The sequence below is a fragment of the Bombina bombina genome, chromosome 5, assembly GCF_027579735.1.
Source record: "Bombina bombina isolate aBomBom1 chromosome 5, aBomBom1.pri, whole genome shotgun sequence".
NCBI lineage: Eukaryota > Metazoa > Chordata > Amphibia > Anura > Bombinatoridae > Bombina > Bombina bombina.
Window position 1 is genome coordinate 934491403 of NC_069503.1, and position 23241 is coordinate 934514643.

Genomic DNA, 23241 nt, shown 5'->3' on the forward strand with positions numbered 1-23241 from the left:
TTCTCCTCGGTGCATCGCTCCTATTCGCGAATAGACTTCTTTTTTTCCGGGTCTCTTGGACAGCGTAACTCGTGCCTGGATCCCCCAATACTCATGGTCAGACCATGACCCTGTGTACATCAATCTACGCTCCTCCGTGGAACTCCAACGTTCCTCAATGTGGCGCTTACTCCCCCATTCATTTACAGCTCCCGGGACGGAAGTTTCTATCGCCGGGGATCTCGCGGAATTTCTAACTTTAAACAACACTCGTGAAGTAGACGACTTCACTTTGTGGGCCGCGTTGAAGGCGTATATTTGGGGGTCGTTTATAAAAATAGCAGCAGCCGAGAAAAGGCGTAAAGGGGAAACCCTAGCACAGCTCTCTATGAGTCTTTGTAAGATCTCTGACGAGCACAAAGTAAATCTCACAGTCACGCTGTCCAAGCAACTAACGGACCTCAAGACACGGATAGTTCAACTTGAGACCGAGAGGTCAGCCGTAAGGCTCCTATGGCTTTAAGAAATCTACTACCACAAAGGTAATAAAGCCGATAGACTACTTGCTAATAGGCTGTGCCAAAAAACTGCAGCAGCACGCATCCCTTTGTTGAAGGTAGATGGACAATGTGTTACGAAACCCACAGACATTGGCAATGCCTTTGCGGATTATTACACTTCCCTCTATAATTTGAAACAGGGAGGCTCGACTCTTCCCCCAACACCTAAAATTATTGACACATTCCTAACCACCCTAAACCTTCCTTCGGTACCTCAGGACCATATTGACTCCTTACAGAGCCCCATCTCGCTAACAGAGATCAAAATGGCTATTAAATCCCTCAAAGCCTACAAATCACCGGGGCCAGGTGGCTTCTCTGACTTATTTTATAAAAAATTTCAGACTCAGCTGATTCCCATTTTAGGGCGTCTTTTTTCACTGGCAAGCATGCGGGGAACCTTCCCGGCTGAATTCTTACAGGCCACTATTATCACCCTCCCGAAACAAGGGAAAGACTTGACGCTTTGCGGAAGTTATAGGCCTATTTCATTGCTGAACCTTGACGTTAAGCTATACGCCAAAATTCTAGCCTCGCGCCTTAACTCCTTGCTACCTGTGTTGGTTGACTCTGATCAGATGGGCTTTGTCTTGAAGCGTCAAGGACCGGATAATACAAGAAGGCTCCTGAATGTCTATTTTGAGGCCCATAGATCGCACCTGCCCTGTGTCACCCTGTCGTTGGATGCTGAGAAAGCCTTCGACAGGGTGAACTGGGAATATATGTTCGGTCTTCCGGAACCTTTTATCACGGCGATCGCGGCGCTGTATTCTACTCCGTCGGCAGTGGTCAAAGGCCTAGGATTTTGCTCCAAACCTTTATTGATAACGAATGGTACGAGACAAGGGTGTCCTTTGTCCCCACTCATATTTGCCCTTATGATGGAGCCACTGGCCGAAGCTATCCGGTCTTGTCCCCAGATTAGAGGGGTCAGTATACATCACACAAAGCAGAAGACAGCTCTGTTCGCAGACGATTTAACAGTACTTATATCTGACCCTCTTACTTCTTTTCCCCACCTGTTCTCCCTGTTGGAAAAATTTGCCTTAGTTAGCTATTACAAGCTAAATGTTCTTAAAAACGGAGGCTTACATAATAAACATCTCGGAGGAGACTCTTAACGCACTAAAAAGCACATACAAGTTTGTGTGGTCCACATCACATGTCAAACATCTTGGGGTCTATCTAGCCCATAATATATCGGAGATGATTGATTTAAATTTTACCCCCTTGTTATCAAACATCGAAAAATCTACTGAAACATGGAATGTTCCCTCATTGTCGTGGCTGGGTCGGATAGCATCTTTCAAAATGAGCCTCCTCCCGAAACTTACTTATTTGTTTCGCTCTTTACCCATCCCAATTCCTAGATCTACAATCTACAAATTCCAACAATTGTGCAATAAATTCATATGGCGCAATAAGGTCCCGAGACTGGCTACTAACATTCTGCAACAGCCCCTGCTGGCTGGTGGGGCGGCTGCCCCCAATATTTTAAAATATCATGAAGCTGCCAGAGTATCCCACGTAACTCAATGGGGTTCGACTTCGAAATGTCGGTGGGCTGAGATTGAACAGGCATCCCTTCCAGTAGGGTATGCTCTGAGAGATCTGCTGTGGATTCCCAAACACTCTGGGCCACCTGCCCTTTTGGTTAACCCTATTATAAAATCGAATCTAAAATTTTGGGATAAGATTCGTAACCTCCCGTCTATAGCACCTCATCCCTCGCCATCACACTCACTGAGAGGATTGCTATTGTCACTACCTGACTCTCATCCTAATCTATGGCTTGCTTTGGGTCTAACCAAAATAGCAGATCTTTATGTAGGAGATAAATTACTCACTTTCCAAGGTTTCTTCCGGAGGTTTAGTCCACCCCCCCTCTTAAACTTTGAGTTCTGGAGACTACGTAGCCTTCTCATATCGTGGGGCTTTGATAAAGGCCCTCTGAGAACCAAAACTGTCTGGGAGGTAAGATGGGACTCTCCGTCTCCTCCTACCAGACTCCTATCTATCTCATATCTTGTACTCATGAATCCTCCAGTCTTTTACAAATCCCCCCCAATAAGACACTGGGAATCTTCCTTAGCGGTTTCACATGAACCACAACAATGGCGGGTTGCGGCCCAACTCACTAAAAAAGCTATACACTGTACAACTTTGTACGAGTTGTTTCTCAAGGTTTTGCTTCAATGGCATATGACGCCTGTTACAGAAGCATTAGTTATTTTGTTGTGAAGAGCTTATTTCCCAGCAGCAATGCCTGAACCAGCAAGCCAGCGCCTAAGAAGGGCTCCAAGAAAACCGTAACAAGTATCATTTCATAAAGAGTTAACTCTTTTTTTTTTCAGCTTTTAGAAACTATTGTCTAATCACCTCTGGAGCCAGACTGCTAATTGATAAGATGAACTTGTAAACTTGTTATCTTAAGTACTGTAATCCTATTGTGGCCTGTCAAAGGACAGTGTTCTCTATCTAAATGTGTGATGGGGGATTTTGTGCTTCCCCCCCTCTCCCCCTGGGAGTGCCCTGTGTGCATGTAACCTTAATAAAAAGCAGGCTGGGCATCCCAGTCCTGAGTTCTTGTTTGACCCTCAATCGCAGCGTTGACTCGTTTTTGTGGGCAGAAGGGTATCCTAGCTGTACTGCAGCTAAGGGAGATTATTCTATATTTGCGAGACTCATATAGAATACTATGGAAAGCAGCTTCTCCCCTCTTTAGCAATAGGGATCCAGGCTACTAAGCGGTCCATCTCTCAGCGAGACTAAGGGTAACCGTAACATTTGGCGGCAGCGGCGGGATTTTCCTGGATTTCCTAGGAGAGGTACAGAACGGATGGAGAGCGCTTACGAAAAATTGAAGCGTACAACCCTAAAGGATTTACTTGAAAGCAGAGGGGGGTACGCCAGCAACCGGCCAAGGAGAGAGCTGATCGCAGAATTGACCGAACTGGATCAGAGCTTCACAATGGCGGAAACACCGACCACGATTAGTGATGAAAAAACCAGGATTGTTCGGGAAAGGCTCTCATTATACGGGCCGAACCCCTCCATGGAATTGGTACAGCAGTTGATGGCGGAGGCGGACGAGGATATACGAGAGACTCGAGCCCACGAACTCAACCTAGCGAACGCACACCGCAATGCTGAAGCCCCGCAGGTAATCATCCCTGTCGAAAATGCTGGGAGGCCCAAGATACCCTATGCGGCATTTCGACCCTTCCTAGAGAGCGAGACAGGGATTGATGAATATTTGGCGGACTTCGAAAGGCAATGTGCCCTGCACCAGATTCCCAACAGAGAGTGGCCCACGATATTGTCTGGGAAACTATCCGGGCGAGCCCTGGAAGCCTTTCGTACTCTGGGTGCTGAGGAAGTGACACAGTATGAGCTAGTTAAGGAGACACTGTTGCAACGGTACGCTGTAACTCCGGACACGTATCGCCGACAGTTTCGGGGCACGGAAAAGAAGCCTAACGATACCCATATGGAATGGGCGCACCGAATGCGGAGAGCGGCAAATCACTGGCTGAGCGGAAGTAAAGCGGTGACTGGGGAGGAAATTTTACAATTGTTTCTCTTAGAACATTTTTATAATGGCATGGAACAGCAAGGGAAGGAATGGCTGCGAGACAGGCGGCCTTCTACCTTAGAAGAAGCAGCCAAATTGGCCGATGAACATTATGACTCCTGTCTTCACGAACCCATGAACTACCGAGCTCCAGCACGGATCGAACCCAGAGAGGTTTACCGTGCACCCCCTCGTGCTGAATTCCGAGCCCCGGTGCCCACAGGGCCCGTCCAACACTCAGGACCACCCAATAACAGCTCTGAGCGTCCCAGACCGACTTGCCACCGATGCAAGCAACCAGGGCATTTCATGGCTAGCTGCCCCCTTAATACGCACCAGACACCCAGGAATTACAATTACCCCTCTGGGTCCTATCGTCCGGCCCGGGCCCTCTGTGTTAACCAAGAGGCCCCTATGGAGGGATATGTGGGGCCGCTTCACGAGGCAGACCCTGTATATGCTGCCTCAGATAACCGCCAGCACCATCGGCAGAGGGTATGGCTCGAGGGGCGATCTACCGAGGGATTGCGAGACACAGGGGCTACTATCACGCTGGTACAGAGTCATTTGGTGCCAGAGCACAAGCGATCCGGACAGACTGTGGCCGTTAGAGTGGCGGGGGGGGATGTGTACAAAATTCCAACAGCTAAAGTGCATCTTGATTGGGGAGCGGGGAAGGGGGCTGTGAACGTGGGCCTAATGGATAATTTACCTGCCGAAGTACTACTGGGCAACGATTTGGGCCCCATGACTTCTGCCTATGCTCCAGTATGCAACAACGAGGCGGACCCAGTGACTACACGGGCCCAAGCCCGGACGGAGCGAGAGCCCTCACCAGTGCGGGAGACACAGGTAAGACCTACCCCGACCTTGCCTGACAGGTTAGGCCCCATACCCTGGGACACCCCAGATGCTTTCGAGGCAGAGTCTAAGACTGACCCGACCTTACAAAAGTACCGGGAACGAGCAGAAACCGGAGGGGGCGGGGCAGATAACGAAACATTCTTATGGGAAAAAGGGAAACTATACCGCTGGACAGAGAAAAGGGGACAGCGTAGGCGACAGCTGGTAGTGCCCCACAAATACCGTCAAGAAATCCTCAAAATAGGCCACGACATCCCCTTAGCAGGCCACCTAGCCGTTACCCGTACCCTACACCGCATTACTCACACGTTCTTTTGGCCAGGGGTGCACGCTGACGTTAGAATTTACTGTAACACCTGCGATGTGTGTCAACGAGTAGGAAGGCGAGGCGATCACCCTAAAGCCCAGCTAGTAAATATGCCCATTGTAGAGGAACCCTTCAGCCGGGTTGCTATTGACCTAGTGGGACCACTGGCTACCCCTAGTCCCTCCGGTAAGCGATACATTCTTACCGTAGTGGACTACGCTACCAGGTACCCAGAGGCTGTCGCCCTATCCAACATACAAGCGGATACGGTAGCGAATGCACTAGTACAGGTGTTCTCCCGGGTAGGATTTCCAAAAGAAATCCTATCCGACCGAGGCACCCAATTTACGGCTGAATTGACCCAACAACTCTGGCAGGTTTGCAAAATTAAGTCCCTCCTGAGCTCCCCATACCACCCCCAGACGAACGGGCTGTGTGAGAGGTTCAATGGGACCCTCAAGCAAATGCTCAAGACGTTCACTCAGGAATACCGAGACTGGGAACGCTTCCTGCCGCACCTTCTATTTGCTTATCGGGAGGTGCCCCAGGAAACGACAGGGTTCTCTCCCTTCGAGTTGCTCTACGGAAGAAAGGTACGGGGACCCCTAAACCTGATCCGGGAGCACTGGGAGGGAGAGATGGAGGCTGACGGTGTCCCAATTGTGCCATACGTGCTGGAACTCAGGGACCGAATGGAGCAATTAGCCAAATCCGTGCGGGCTAATCTCCAGTTGGCCCAGAGAAGACAGAAAGTATGGTACGATCGGGGGGCCCGAAAGAGAATCTTCACCATAGGACAAAAGGTGTTAGTACTTAAGCCGGTGAAGACAGACAAATTGCAGGCGTCCTGGCAGGGTCCCTACCAGATCGTAGAGAAAAGGGGAGACACCACTTATGTGATAGCTAGCTGCCACGACAACAATCTTAGAAAGACATTCCATGTAAACATGCTCAAGGAATATTTTGAGCGACCAGAGAACGTGACGGCCGTATGTTGTTCCCCTCAGGAAGACCCCGACAGTTTACCCATTCCAGACCTATTAGAAAAGAGCCTCCCCACAGGTATAGTGGCGCAGGTTCAGATAGGGGACCGACTTAGCCCCACTGAAAGGGAGCAGCTCAACCAACTCCTCCAGTCCAAACACCTCACCTTCTCCCCGAAGCCAGGGTACACTACTTTAACCACCCACCAGGTAGATACTCCGGGACAAGCTCCCTTGCGCCAGGCTCCATACCGAATCCCCGAAGCAGTTAGGACAGGAATGAAGAAGGAGATCGATGAGATGCTCCAGCTCAGGGTAATTGAGCCCTCCGATAGTCCCTGGGCCTCCCCAGTTGTCTTGGTGCCCAAGAAAGATGGGACCACCCGGTTCTGCGTAGACTATCGGAGGCTCAATGAAAATACCGTGACGGACGCTTACCCTATGCCCAGGGTAGACGAGCTACTCGATCGTATAGCCAGGGGAAATTACCTGACCACTATTGACCTCTGCAAAGGTTACTGGCAGATTCCCCTGGCCCCGGAGGCTATCCCCAAGTCGGCATTCGTCACCCCATTCGGCTTATATCAGTTTAGGGTAATGCCGTTTGGGATGAAGAATGCCCCAGCTACATTCCAGCGCTTGGTGGATAGGCTCCTGGATGGCTTCCAGGGTTTTGCTTGCGCCTACCTGGACGACATAGCGATCCACAGTGAGTCCTGGGAGGACCACTTAGCTCATGTGGGAATGGTTCTGGATCAGATCCGGGCTGCTGGCCTGACTCTGAAGCCAGAAAAATGCCACTTTGGGATGGCCGAGGTACAGTACCTGGGTCACCGGGTGGGGTGTGGAAAGCAGCGACCAGAGCCGGCCAAAATAGAAGCTGTCGCCAATTGGCCCACCCCCATCACTAAGACTCAGGTCCTAGCCTTCCTGGGCACGGCAGGGTACTATAGACGGTTCGTACCAGACTACAGCACACTTGCCAAACCCCTGACTGACTTGACCAAGAAGAACTTACCTCGACAGGTCCTGTGGTCTCCCCACTGTGAAACGGCTTTCCAGGCTCTCAAAAATGCTCTAATTAACGCTCCTGTCTTGGCGGCCCCAGCCCTCAACAAACGTTTTATCATCCATACAGATGCTTCCATGTTCGGGCTGGGAGCCGTCCTCAGCCAAGTAGGCGAAGATGGAGGGGAGCATCCAGTTGCCTACATCAGCCGGAAGCTCCTGCCCCGCGAAGTCAGCTATGCAGCGGTCGAAAAGGAGTGTTTGGCTTTGGTGTGGGCATTAAAGAAATTGACTCCCTATTTATATGGTCAGGAGTTCACTCTGGTCACCGACCATAACCCGTTGGTGTGGCTGAACCGGGTCTCTGGAGATAACGGCAGGCTATTACGTTGGAGCTTATCGTTGCAACCCTTCAATTTCACCATTACTTACAGACCTGGGAAACAGAATGGCAACGCCGACGGGTTGTCCAGACAAACCGACCTCAGCCCCGCATAACCAGCGGTCTGGACAGCCTTAGTCTGCCCCGAAAAGGGGTCAGACCGTGTCTGCCAGAGTGTTCCACAGAAAGGGAGCACTGTTACAGAAGCATTAGTTATTTTGTTGTGAAGAGCTTATTTCCCAGCAGCAATGCCTGAACCAGCAAGCCAGCGCCTAAGAAGGGCTCCAAGAAAACCGTAACAAGTATCATTTCATAAAGAGTTAACTCTTTTTTTTTTCAGCTTTTAGAAACTATTGTCTAATCACCTCTGGAGCCAGACTGCTAATTGATAAGATGAACTTGTAAACTTGTTATCTTAAGTACTGTAATCCTATTGTGGCCTGTCAAAGGACAGTGTTCTCTATCTAAATGTGTGATGGGGGATTTTGTGCTTCCCCCCCTCTCCCCCTGGGAGTGCCCTGTGTGCATGTAACCTTAATAAAAAGCAGGCTGGGCATCCCAGTCCTGAGTTCTTGTTTGACCCTCAATCGCAGCGTTGACTCGTTTTTGTGGGCAGAAGGGTATCCTAGCTGTACTGCAGCTAAGGGAGATTATTCTATATTTGCGAGACTCATATAGAATACTATGGAAAGCAGCTTCTCCCCTCTTTAGCAATAGGGATCCAGGCTACTAAGCGGTCCATCTCTCAGCGAGACTAAGGGTAACCGTAACAACGCCTATCCGCCTATTTAAAATATCGCCCATTAACACCCCTAAGTGCTGGAGGGGATGCAAGGACTTGGGAACCCCCCAGCATATTTGGTGGTCATGTCCACAGATCCAGCCGCTCTGGCAGAAGGCAATCCAATATTGTACTTCAGGGGGCATCCATATTCCCATATCATCAAGTATATGTCTATTTCACATTTTGCCCACGCAGTTGACCCTGCCTCAGAAATTGTTTTGTATCTACCTACAGGGAGTGCAGAATTATTAGGCAAGTTGTATTTTGGAAGATTAATTTTATTATTGAACAACAACCATGTTCTCAATGAACCCAAAAAACTCATTAATATCAAAGCTGAATAGTTTTGGAAGTAGTTTTTAGTTTATTTTTAGTTATAGCTATTTTAGGGGGATATCTGTGTGTGCAGGTGACTATTACTGTGCATAATTATTAGGCAACTTAACAAAAAACAAATATATACCCATTTTAATTATTTATTTTTACCAGTGAAACCAATATAACATCTCAACATTCACAAATATACATTTCTGACATTCAAAAACAAAACAAAATCAAATCAGTGACCAATATAGCCACCTTTCTTTGCAAGGACACTCAAAAGCCTGCCATTCATGGATTCTGTCAGTGTTTTCATCTGTTCACCATCAACATTGTGTGCAGCAGCAACCACAGCCTCCCAGACACTGTTCAGAGAGGTGTACTGTTTTCCCTCCTTGTAAATCTCACATTTGATGATGGACCACAGGTTCTCAATGGGGTTCAGATCAGGTGAACAAGGAGGCCATGTCATTAGATTTTCTTCTTTTATACCCTTTCTTGCCAGCCACGCTGTGGAGTACTTGGACGCGTGTGATGGAGCATTGTCCTGCATGAAAATCATGTTTTTCTTGAAGGATGCAGACTTCTTCCTGTACCACTGCTTGAAGAAGGTGTCTTCCAGAAACTGGCAGTAGGACTGGGAGTTGAGCTTGACTCCATTCTCAACCCGAAAAGGCCCCACAAGCTCATGTTTGATGATATCAGCCCAAACCAGTACTCCAACTCCACCTTGCTGGCGTCTGAGTCGGACTGGAGCTCTCTGCCCTTTACCAATCCAGCCACGGGCCCATCCATCTGGCCCATCAAGACTCACTCTCATTTCATCAGTCCATAAAACCTTAGAAAAATCAGTCTTGAGATATTTCTTGGCCCAGTCTTGATGTTTCAGCTTGTGTGTCTTGTTCAGTGGTGGTCGTCTTTCAGCCTTTCTTACCTTGGCCATGTCTCTGAGTATTGCACACCTTGTGCTTTTGGGCACTCCAGTGATGTTGCAGCTCTGAAATATGGCCAAACTGGTGGCAAGTGGCATCTTGGCAGCTGAACGCTTGACTTTTCTCAGTTCATGGGCATTTATTTTGCGCCTTGGTTTTTCCACACGCTTCTTGCGACCCTGTTGACTATTTTGAATGAAACACTTGATTGTTCGATGATCACGCTTCAGAAGCTTTGCAATTTTAAGAGTGCTGCATCCCTCTGCAAGATATCTCACTATTTTTGACTTTTCTGAGCCTGTCAAGTCCTTCTTTTGACCCATTTTGCCAAAGGAAAGGAAGTTGCCTAATAATTATGCACACCTGATATAGGGTGTTGATGTCATTAGACCACACCCCTTCTCATTACAGAGATGCACATCACCTAATATGCTTAATTGGTAGTAGGCTTTCGAGCCTATACAGCTTGGAGTAAGACAACATGCATAAAGAGGATGATGTGGTCAAAATACTCATTTGCCTAATAATTCTGCACTCCCTGTATTTTTTGCCGTCAAACTAGCTATAGCCCGTATGTGGCTTCAGCGTGTTTCACCCTCTTGGGAACAAGTGGTTGACATCTTAAAATTTGTTAAGAAAATGGAATCCTATGTCTCCCACATTCAGGGGTCAGAAGACCTCCAGATCAAAATCTGGGCATACGGCCTAGAGTAACGCTTACTGCAAACACTATGGGAAACTCATAGTTCCTTGTTACTGTACTTCTCTAATACTATACGAACACTCTTCCCACTCAGGACCCCATCCCCTTCCCTAGAATGAATCCGCTCCCCTCTTGTCTCTCTCCTAAATCCCCCTCCCATACACCCCCCTTTTCTCTTCTCTCTCCTTCCCCCCTATTTGATAGCTTGGCACAGTCCCTAAATGGTTCGATTAATATATCTGATTTATAATATTCCATGGTTAATTTATGATGTTGGTAAGAACAGCTATGATATGACCTTTATACCATGTGGAAAATGCTGATCTACTTGGACATCTAGCAATGTGTCTGTCTTTTCACAGAAATTAGCCTATAGCACTCCCATCTGGAGAGGTGGGGGGAAAATTGGAAGCCCACAGGCAATGGACTCTAACATCCAGCATTCTCTCCTGTGTCTCTTTTTATGTGTATCTGTTCTACATATTGTAATGTCCTGAAAGTACTATATTATGTACTGTCGTTATTTGCATATTTGCTTTTGTTGTTCTTATGTTCATTCATTTATTTAAATAATAAATAAAAAAATATTTCAAAAAAAAAAATGTCATTTTTTTATAGACACATTTGAATGACATAGAGAATATCAAGGGGATCATTCTTCTACCGTTTGAATCTCAAAATACAGACATTCACCATACTTAGTTATGACTCTATAATGGTCTTTTTTAAACAGATGCTGGATCGCTGTATATATCTATATAAAACACCTGAAAAAAAAAAAAATACTCAGACTTCCTTCAAGTAAAGCTTCTCCAGGGGTTTTGTCTTACCATCTCTGTTAAGAAGTCCCCTGTTCGTTGCTTTAGGGTAACTCTATATACTAATGAAATCATTGCATTCAGTGCAAGGTTTCAGTTATATTTTCTTAATCTCCTTAAATCTATGTAGCTTTGCTACAACTCTGAAGATGCACATTTCAGCATAATAAATGCCACATTACAAAAGTAATATACAATATTCCATAAGCATGCAGTGACTATTAGAAAGCCGTTCCTTATATATATGTAAAATCATGCTTACCTCAACAATATTGTTAAAATGCAGCTGAACTGCCATGTGCAGAGGTGACAATCTGTAGTGGTTCAAAATGTTTGGGTTAGCTCCTCTGCTCAAAAGTATTTTAACACAGTTTGCTTGATTTTTCTGCACCGCCCAATGAAGGGGTGAGTTTCCTCTGCAATCCAGTACATTTAGAACTAAAATAAAACACATTGCATTAAAACTTAACACATAGCTTTAATGTGCAATATTTGACCAACAGGACAATTATTCCCAATGGCTTTATATACGGACCAATGGTTTCACTAAAAATGCAATTCTCAAGCATAGTTTTCTTTGTGACACACATGAATGAATGAGGTTTCAGGGAGCACTGCAGCATATGTATATATGCTGCCAGAGGCGTAACTAGAAACCACAGGGCCCAGGTGTAAGAATCTAAGAAGGTGAATCAGATTACATGTCTGCAAAAGGAGGTACCGTGTGCCCACAGTCTGTGAGATGGTTTGACCCCCTATTACTGTATATAGTGACACTGTTGAACCCACCAGTACTGTATATAGTGAGTTAGTGACACAATCTGTAATCTGCCAGTGAGATGGCTAGCCTGACCCTATCCACCCCAGTACTTTATAGAGTGATCACAGTAGTCAGTGACATGGTCCAGCCCCTCCGTATTGTATATACTGGTACTGTATAGACTGACACTGTTTACCCCCCGCCCCCCCCATGCTGTAGTAAAAAGGTCTATAATTTGCTTGTTCCACAAACATACACACACACACACACATACATGCATAAATACACACGCAGTCACATACATACATACACATATACACACACACACATAAACACCAAGGGGTAAAACAGAAACACTAACCCCTGTAGTCAGAGACACTAGTGAGACATGTCACACTCACATGATATCAGTGCAGGCAGTGGCAGGTCAACATTTTTTATTGAGGGAAAAACATTTTTTTTTTTTTAAGTTGGGCCCCAACCCTCAGGGTCCCAGTCACAGTTGCGACATCTGCACCCTCTGTAGTTTTGCCCCCGTATGCTGCTAAAACAGTAATAGCTTGTAGCATTTTAAGATTTCACTAAAATGGTAATAATACTGAAATGAACTCAGGCACATTTTAATTTTAACTATTATGTCCCTTTAAGATTAAAAATACATTTATGCCTATGTTAATTGAGGGTTATTATTAAAACATTTAGTAAAAAAAGACATAAACTTGGCAGCACTATACAAATAAATGATGATAATAATAATAATCAGAAACTGTCTTAATAAAGTCAAAGCGAAGAGCTCCACAAATAGAACAGATTAAGAACCTGATAGAAAAGCTACTGGATTACACCTGAGGAACATATTATCTTTTTAAACATATTTTATTCCAGTAAAGCCCTTTATTCGTTTAATGGTAAGTATTACTAATTGCGTATTGGGCTACTTTATAATGTGAAATACCACTTTCATACTGAACACTTTTAAAAACCTGGTAGTTATTATTAAAAAACACTTGCTATTATGCGCTCAAAAACACATTATAATGCTATGGAAATAAAAGAATAGAGGTGAATAAATTAAAACAATGAGAAAATGCAGGTGAAGCAAAGGGTTAAAAATAAAAGGATTTGGGAAAGGGTTAAAGGGACAGTCAACACCAGAATTTGTGTTATTTAAAAAGAAAGATAATCAATTTATTACCCATTCCCCAGTTACATAACCAACACAGTTATATAAATACCCTTTTTACCTCTAGTGGTCAAAATGCATTCAGAGGCAGTCTTCAAGAATTAGCTTTCAACTAAGAATACCAAGAGAACAAAGCAAAATTGGTGATAAAAGTAAATTGGAAAGTTGTTTAAAATTACATTCCCTATTTAAATCATGAAAGTTTTTTTTTACTTGACTGTCCCTTTAAAGAGGTAAGGTATATAACTAAAGGAAGGAGTGGGAAGGGGTCAAGGGTGTATACATTTATTATCCCGCACAGCTATTGGCTAAGAGGTGGATGTAACAGAAGAGTGGGTGCCCAGGCTCACTAATGAGGGGTTAGGCCCACATGGTTTCCCTTATTCTGTGTTTTGGGGCTTGCCTCTCATGCATGTATGTCAATAACAGTGGTGTATTGCTATTTGTATTTTATACCTCATTTATTTGTTCCACTGGTAAATCCTAACGTTTCACAAACGCTAGGATTTACCATCACTTTAAGTAGATGAAAACATGATAAAATGTATTTATGCAAAATTCATATTTAATAAAGATTTTAACTATGTATTTACTGTAAATATTTTACATTTGCTAATGCGAATATGCTATGTTGTTTGCGTGATAGGAGTTTTAAAAAAAAAAAAAAAAATCTCCATTGACTTCTATGGGGAATGGAAAAATGCAATAGTGTTTGCACGATCTCGGGTGTTAGGTTTTTTTCCCCCCTTTTTTTTCTACATTGATTTCTATGGGGAAATACATGCAACCGCTCGTGAAAACTTAAAGGGACAGTCTACACCAGAATTTTTATTGTTTTAAAAGATAGATAATCCCTTTATTACCCATTCCCCAGTTTTGTATAACCAACACAGTTATATTAATATACTTTTAACCTCTGTGATTACCTTGTATCTAAGCCTCTGCAAACTGCCCCTTTTTTCAGTTCTTTTGACAGACTTGCAGTTTAGCCAATCAGTGCCTGCTCCCAGATAACTTCACGTGCATGAGCACAGTGTTATCTATATGAAATACATGAACTAACACCCTCTAGTGGTGAAAAACTGTTAAAATGCATTCTGAAAAGAGGTGTCCTTCAAGGTCTAAGAAATTAGCATATGAACCTCCTAGGTTAAGCTTTCAACTAAGAATACTAAGAGAACAAAGCAAAATTGGTGATGAAAGTAAATTGGAAAATTGTTTAAAATTACATGCTCTATCTGAATCATTTAAGTTTTTTTTGGCCTAGACTGTCCCTTTAAGTTAGTTTTTTCACGCTATTCGGGTTAAAGCTAGCGCAAAATAATTTTTGAGGGAAATTGAAATATGAACGCAACACGAATAGCCAGTGATTAATGGACACATATGTATGAAACTCCAGTCTGGCGTACTGGATGTGTCCTGCTATGGAGCTGCAACCATTTGCGGCTCTTGAGCATGACTTTAAATTTGTGCTATAAAAGAAAAAGAGTAATCCTGCTCCGGATATAAAAACCATCAACCTTTATTCAAATGCAATATTATAATGTGCAGACTTCCACACTATATACAATAGCAATAGCGTGCTTGATCTTACGCATTTCAGCTAGAACATGCCGTAATCATAGATTAAAGTTGTGCTGGTGTAATGAAAATGAAAGTCAAAATTAAACTTTAATTGTTCAGACATAGCATGCTATTATAAAATTGATTTTCTTCTCTTTGTATATTATGCTGAAAAACATATCCAGGAAAGGTCAGGAGCAGCAATGCACTGGTGCTAGCTAGCTGGTGATTGGTGCTACACCTATATGCCTTTTGGCATTGGCTCAAAGTGTTAAAAAAAGTCCCAATAATACATTGTTGCTCTGGAACTAATATTAACTATTGGCTAGATTACGAGTAATGCGTTATGAGCGGCTCGGTGCTAACTTGCAAGTTATTGTCACCGCTCACCTCTCTATAGCGCTGCTATTACAGGTTTTCATAAACCCGGCGTTAGCAGGCAATATGTGAGCGTTGAGCAAAATTGAGCTCCATACTGCACTCAAATACCAGCGCTGCTTTGAGCTGGTTTTACGTGCTCATGCACGATTTCCCCATAGACATCAATGGGGAGAGCCGGCTGAAAAAAAGCCTAACACCTGCAATAAAGGAGCGTAAAGCTCCGTAACACAGCCCCATTGATTCCTATGGGGAAAGAAAAGTTATGTTTACACCTAACACCCTAACATAAACCCCGAGTCTAAACAACCTAATCTGCTGCCACTGACATCGCCAACACCTACATTATACTTATTAACCCCTAATCTGCTGTCCCGACATCACCGCCACCTACATTACACTTATTAACCCCTAATCTTTCGCCCCCAATGTCGTTGCTACCTACCTACACTTATTAACCCCTAATCTGCCGTCCCTGACACCGCCGACACCTACATTACACTTATTAACCCCTAATCTGCCACCCCGGGCACCGCCGCCACCGACCTACACTTATTAACCCCTAATCTGCTGCCCCCAATGTCGTCGCTACCTACATTACACTTATTAACCCCTAATATGCTGCCCCCAATGTCGCCGCCACCTACCTACACTTATTAACCCCTAATCTGCTGCCCCCAACGTCGCCACCACTATACTAAAGTTATTAACCCCTAAACCTAACCCTAAGTCTAACCCTAACCCTAACACCCACTAACTTTAATATAATTAAAATAAATCAAAATAAAAATTACTATCATTAACTAAATAATTCCTAGTTAAAACTAAATACTTACCTATAAAATAAACACTAAGGCCTAGATTTAGAGTTCGGCGGTAAAAGGGCTGTTAACGCTCCGCGGGTTTTTTTCTGGCCGCACCATAAATTTAACTCTGGTATCGAGAGTTCAAACAAATGCTGCGTTAGGCTCCAAAAAAGGAGCGTAGAGCATTTTTACCGCAAATGCAACTCTCGATACCAGAGTTGCTTACGGACGCGGCCGGCATCAAAAACGTGCTCGTGCACGATTCTCCCATAGGAAACAATGGGGCTGTTTGAGCTGAAAAAAAACCTAACACCTGCAAAAAAGCAGCGTTCAGCTCCTAACGCAGCCCCATTGTTTCCTATGGGGAAACACTTCCTACGTCTGCACCTAACACCCTAACATGTACCCCGAGTCTAAACACCCCTAACCTTACACTTATTAACTCCTAATCTGCCGCCCCCGCTATCGCTGACCCCTGCATTACACTTTTAACCCCTAATCTGCCGCTCCGTAAACCGCCGCCACCTACGTTATCCCTATGTACCCCTAATCTGCTGCCCTAACATCGCCGACCCCTATGTTATATTTATTAACCCCTAATCTGCCCCCCACAACGTCGCCGACACCTGCCTACACTTATTAACCCCTAATCTGCCGAGCGGACCTGAGCGCTACTATAATAAAGTTATTAACCCCTAATCCGCCTCACTAACCCTATCATAAATAGTATTAACCCCTAATCTGCCCTCCCTAACATCGCCGACACCTACCTTCAATTATTAACCCCTAATCTGCCGACCGGAGCTCACCGCTATTCTAATAAATGTATTAACCCCTAAAGCTAAGTCTAACCCTAACACTAACACCCCCCTAAGTTAAATATAATTTTTATCTAACGAAATAAATTAACTCTTATTAAATAAATGATTCCTATTTAAAGCTAAATACTTACCTGTAAAATAAATCCTAATATAGCTACAATATAATTTATAATTATATTATAGCTATTTTAGGATTAATATTTATTTTACAGGCAACTTTGTAATTATTTTAACCAGGTACAATAGCTATTAAATAGTTAAGAACTATTTAATAGTTACCTAGTTAAAATAATAACAAATTTACCTGTAAAATAAATCCTAACCTAAGATATAATTAAACCTAACACTACCCTATCAATAAAATAATTAAATAAACTACCTACAATTACCTACAATTAACCTAACACTACACTATCAATAAATTAATTAAACACAATTGCTAAAAATAAATAAAATTAAATAAACTATCTAAAGTACAAAAAATAAAAAAGAACTAAGTTACAGAAAATAATAAAATATTTACAAAGATAAGAAAAATATTACAACAATTTTAAACTAATTACACCTACTCTAAGCCCCCTAATAAAATAACAAAGCCCCCCAAAATAAAAAATTCACTACCCTATTCTAAAATACAAATATTGCAAGCTCTTTTACCTTACCAGCCCTGAACAGGGCCCTTTGCGGGGCATGCCCCAAGAATTTCAGCTCTTTTGCCTGTAAAAAAAAACATACAATACCCCCCCCCCCCAACATTACAACCCACCACCCACATACCCCTAATCTAACCCAAACCCCCCTTAAATAAACCTAACACTACCCCCCTGATGATCTTCCTACCTTGTCTTCACCATGCCAGGTTCACCGATCCGTCCTGGCTCCAAGATCTTCATCCAACCCAAGCGGGGGCTAGACATCCACTGAAGAAGTCCAGAAGAGGGTCCAAAGTCTTCCTCCTATCCGGCAAGAAGAGGACATCCGGACCGGCAAACATCTTCTCCAAGCGGCATCTTCTATCTTCTTCCATCCGATGACGACCGGCTCCATCTTGAAGACCTCCAGCGCGGATCCATCCTCTTCTTCCGACGACTAGACGACGAATGACGGTTCCTTTAAGGGACGTCATCCAAGATGGCGTCCCTCGAATTCCGATTGGCTGATAGGATTCTATCAGCCAATCGGAATTAAGGTAGGAATTTTCTGATTGGCTGATGGAATCAGCCAATCAGAATCAAGTTCAATCCGATTGGCTGATCCAATCAGCCAATCAGATTGAGCTCGCATTCTATTGGCTGATCGGAACAGCCAATAGAATGCGAGCTCAATCTGATTGGCTGATTGGATCAGCCAATCGGATTGAACTATATTCTGATTGGCTGATTCCATCAGCCAATCAGAAAATTCCTACCTTAATTCCGATTGGCTGATAGAATCCTATCAGCCAATCGGAATTCGAGGGACGCCATCTTGGATGACGTCCCTTAAAGGAACCGTCATTCGTCGTCTAGTCGTCGGAAGAAGAGGATGGATCCGCGCTGGAGGTCTTCAAGATGGAGCCGGTCGTCATCGGATGGAAGAAGATAGAAGATGCCGCTTGGAGAAGATGTTTGCCGGTCCGGATGTCCTCTTCTTGCCGGATAGGAGGAAGACTTTGGACCCTCTTCTGGACTTCTTCAGTGGATGTCTAGCCCCCGCTTGGGTTGGATGAAGATCTTGGAGCCAGGACGGATCGGTGAACCTGGCATGGTGAAGACAAGGTAGGAAGATCATCAGGGGGGTAGTGTTAGGTTTATTTAAGGGGGGTTTGGGTTAGATTAGGGGTATGTGGGTGGTGGGTTGTAATGTTGGGGGGGGGTATTGTATGTTTTTTTTTACAGGCAAAAGAGCTGAAATTCTTGGGGCATGCCCCGCAAAGGGCCCTGTTCAGGGCTGGTAAGGTAAAAGAGCTTGTAATATTTGTATTTTAGAATAGGGTAGGGAATTTTTTATTTTGGGGGGCTTTGTTATTTTATTAGGGGGCTTAGAGTAGGTGTAATTAGTTTAAAATTGTTGTAATATTTTTCTTATCTTTGTAAATATTTTATTATTTTCTGTAACTTAGTTCTTTTTTATTTTTTGTACTTTAGATAGTTTATTTAATTTTATTTATTTGTAGCAATTGTGTTTAATTAATTTATTGATAGTGTAGTGTTAGGTTAATTGTAGGTAATTGTAGGTAGTTTATTTAATTATTTTATTGATAGGGTAGTGTTAGGTTTAATTATATCTTAGGTTAGGATTTATTTTACAGGTAAATTTGTTATTATTTTAACTAGGTAACTATTAAATAGTTCTTAACTATTTAATAGCTATTGTACCTGGTTAAAATAATTACAAAGTTGCCTGTAAAATAAATATTAATCCTAAAATAGCTATAATATAATTATAAATTATATTGTAGCTATATTAGGATTTATTTTACAGGTAAGTATTTAGCTTTAAATAGGAATTATTTATTTAATAAGAGTTAATTTATTTCGTTAGATAAAAATTATATTTAACTTAGGGGGGTGTTAGTGTTAGGGTTAGACTTAGCTTTAGGGGTTAATACATTTATTAGAATAGCGGTGAGCTCCGGTCGGCAGATTAGGGGTTAATAATTGAAGGTAGGTGTCGGCGATGTTAGGGAGGGCAGATTAGGGGTTAATACTATTTATGATAGGGTTAGTGAGGCGGATTAGGGGTTAATAACTTTATTATAGTAGCGCTCAGGTCCGCTCGGCAGATTAGGGGTTAATAAGTGTAGGTAGGTGTCGGCGACGTTGTGGGGGGCAGATTAGGGGTTAATAAATATAACATAGGGGTCGGCGATGTTAGGGGTAGCAGATTAGGGGTACATAGGGATAACGTAGGTGGCGGCGATTTGCGGTCGGAAGATTAGGGGTTAATTATTTTAAGTAGCTTGCGGCGACGTTGTGGGGGGCAAGTTAGGGGTTAATAGATATAATACAGGGGTCGGCGGTGTTAGGGGCAGCAGATTAGGGGTACATAAGTATAACGTAGGTGGCGGTCGGCAGATTAGGGGTTAAAATTTTTAATCGAGTGGCGGCGATGTGGGGGGACCTCGGTTTAGGGGTACATAGGTAGTTTATGGGTGTTAGTGTACTTTAGGGTACAGTAGTTAAGAGCTTTATAAACCGGCGTTAGCCAGAAAGCTCTTAACTCCTGCTATTTTCCTGCGGCTGGAATCTTGTCGTTAGAGCTCTAACGCTCACTGCAGAAACAACTCTAAATACCGGCGTTAGGAAGATCCCATTGAAAAGATAGGCTACGCAAATGGCGTAGGGGGATCTGCGGTATGGAAAAGTCGCGGCTGTAAAGTGAGCGTTAGACCCTTTAATCACTGACTCCAAATACCAGCGGGCGCCCAAAACCAGCGTTAGGAGCCTCTAACGCTGGTTTTGACGGCTACCGCCGAACTCTAAATCTAGCCGTAAGCTAGCTACAATATAACTAATAGTTACATTGTAGCTAGCTTAGGTTTTATTTTTATTTCACAGCTAAGTTTGTATTTATTTTAACTAGGTAGAATAGTTACTAAATAGTTATTAACTATTTACTAACTACCTAGTTAAAATAAATACAAATTTACCTGTGAAATAAAACCTAACCTGTCTTACACTAACACCTAACCTTACACTACAATTAAATAAATTACATTAATTAAATACAATTAACTAAATTACAAAAACAAACACTAAATTACACAAAATAGAAAAGAAATGATCAAATATTTAAACTAATTACACCTAATCTAATAGCCCTATCAAAATAAAAAAGCTCCCCCAAAATAAAAAACTCAGACTAAACTAAACTGCCAATAGCCCTTAAAAGGGCCTTTTGCAGGGCATTGCCCCAAAGAAATCAGCTCTTTTACCTGTAAAAAAAAAATACAAACAACCCCCCAACAGTAAAACCCACCACCCAAACAACCAACCCCCCAAATAAAATCCTATCTAAAAAACTGTTGATGAGGTTAGGCTGGGACATGCACTGAAATGGGCGAAAGCAAGAAATGCAGACACCCCCCCCCCCCCACTCCTCTGCATATATAAAGACCACAACTTAACTTTGAGGCTTGGTTAGCAGTCTGAAGATCAGCACAATGTTATTTAAAAATAAGCAAAAATATAAATTTTTTAAAAAACACTCCCAGGTGGGCTATATAAATGGATCATCTACAAAACATGTATGCAAAGAAAAATCTAGTGTACAATGTCCCTTTAAGTAAAGGACTGTTTCTCACTGAAATGATAATGATTAAAGTGCTGCTGATACAAAAAGAAAATAGTTGACTGTATCACATAAATATCAAAAAAGGCATTAGAACATTTAAATACTATTCTAGATGCCAGTTTAAGGACTAGGACTTGAAGTGTCCAATATAAAATAACATAGTTCCTAGTTATTTATGGATAAATAACTGGATAAAAGATAGGGAGCAACGAGTAGTAGTAAATGGATCATACTCAGATTGGACAAAGGTAATCAGTGGAGTCCCCCAGGGATCAGTACTGGGCCCTGTTTTTTTTAATATTTTTATTAATGACTTGGAGCAAGGATTAAATAGCGACATCTATATTTTTGCAGATGATACTAAGTTAAGTAAGGTCATTAGGTCAGAGCAGGATGAATGGGCAGGTAAATGGAAAATGAGATTTAATACAGGAAAATGCAAGGTTCTACATTTTGGAAGTAAAAATAAGCAGGCGATTTATTATTTAAACGGGACTAGACTTAGCCAATCAGAGGAGGAAAGGGATTTGGGAATAGTAATAGATAACAAGCTAAAGATGGGTGCACAATGCAGGGAAGCGGCTTTAAAGGCTAATAAGATACTAGCATGTATTAAAAGAGGCATTGATTCAAGGGAGGAAAGCATAATTCTGTCACTATATAAATCCCTGGTAAGACCTCACCTTGAGTATGGAGTGCAGTACTGGGGACCGATCACAAAAAAAGATACTGCAGAACTATTAAAAGTTCAGAGAAGGGCCACAAAGCTAATAAGGGGAATGGAGAATTTAAGGTATGAGGAGAGGCTAGACAAACTGGTTATATTCAAGGCCCATATAAAGAGATGGCAGAAGCTCTGTTTATTCCAAGAAAATTGTTTGTGACAAGAGGTCACAATTTAAGGTGGGAGGAAAGGAGATTTAATCTCCTGCAACGGAAACATTTTTTCACTGTAAGAGCAATAAAATTGTGGAACTCATTACCAAAGGAGGTAGTGAATGCTAATACCCTAGATACATTTAAAAATTGTTTGGATACATTTCTGTCTAGAAACAAAATTCATGGATTTGATTGCTTGTATTAAATGGGTCTTTTTTTGTGGGATTATTTAAGTTTAACTGGAGCTTTTTGTAAGTATTTTATATTTGTATAGGTTGAACTCGATGGACTTCGGCCTTTTTCAACCTCATCTACTATGTTACTATGTTATCTACTAGTTATCTACTATGTATAAATATCAATCAAGTTATTAAAGGGACGGTAAAGTCAAAATTAAACTTTCATAATTTAGATAGAGTGAGACTTTTCAATTTACTTCTATTATTACATTTTCTTTATTCTCTTGAAATCCTTTGTTGAAAAGCATAGCTAGCTAGATGGTAATTGGCAGCTAAACACATATGACTTTTTGGCTTGTCAGATGTGTTCAATTAGGTCCCAATAGTGCATTGCTGCTCTGGAGCTGATGCTTTAGTAAGGGTTAAGGTATATGCAAGAAGCAGTGCAATAATAAAATGCACATTAGAGTATATGTGCAAAACAGAGGGCAACATAATGTCTTGTATAAAGACATATATTAAAATATACCTGCAAGCATTTAAGCTTTTATCATCAATCGATTTGTTTATAAGCTCCATGCAGTGTATTTCCGGAATGCTGAAGAGAAAAAAATAGCAAACTTCGAATGGCTGCTGATACCACAATACAAACTGGGAGTGCTTGATATTTATTTTGCTTGATATTTGTGCTATTTTTTTATTATTTGTTAATACTTATTATTACATTACCTTCAGTGTTTGTGTCATTGATAATCATCAACATCAGCTCCAAGTGACCCTTTTTTACGGCATGGTGTAGTGGAGTGGCACCTAGGTCATCTGTAGCAGTCACACTGCAAGGGTTCTTCAATATGAAGCTTCGAACACGGCAAATAGAACCCTCTGAAATTAGCTGACAGGTTTTGTATTGTTATTGACAATAAAAAGTAAATGTTAAAGTTGTAGCCATAGTACAGCTAATTGTAAATATTAACAACGAATGCAAGTTAACAATATTTACCAACAAAGGGCCAGAAAACAAATGGCGTGCTAATGATAAGACGGGACTTGATACACGAGTCACATAAGCGCGCAACTTGATATTCCCAGTCCATGGTAAAGCACGCTTACCAGAGAAGGGTTAGTACAGCCAACTTTGCTCTAGTGTGCAACCTATACTTTCAATGGAAAGCACGAATATGC

General features: G+C 42.6%; 1 protein-coding gene across 1 annotated transcript in view; it reads right to left on the reverse strand.

Annotated features, from left to right (window-relative positions):
* The window catches only part of TRPA1 (transient receptor potential cation channel subfamily A member 1), a 336909-nt gene that overhangs the window by 309687 nt on the left and 3981 nt on the right, over window positions 1-23241 (reverse strand). The window contains exons 2-3 of the mRNA XM_053715123.1: window positions 22789-22951; window positions 11478-11653 (exon numbers count right to left, since the gene is read on the reverse strand). Coding sequence (XP_053571098.1) covers window positions 11478-11653; window positions 22789-22951 — 339 coding nt within the window. The remainder of the gene's footprint in view (window positions 1-11477; window positions 11654-22788; window positions 22952-23241) is intronic.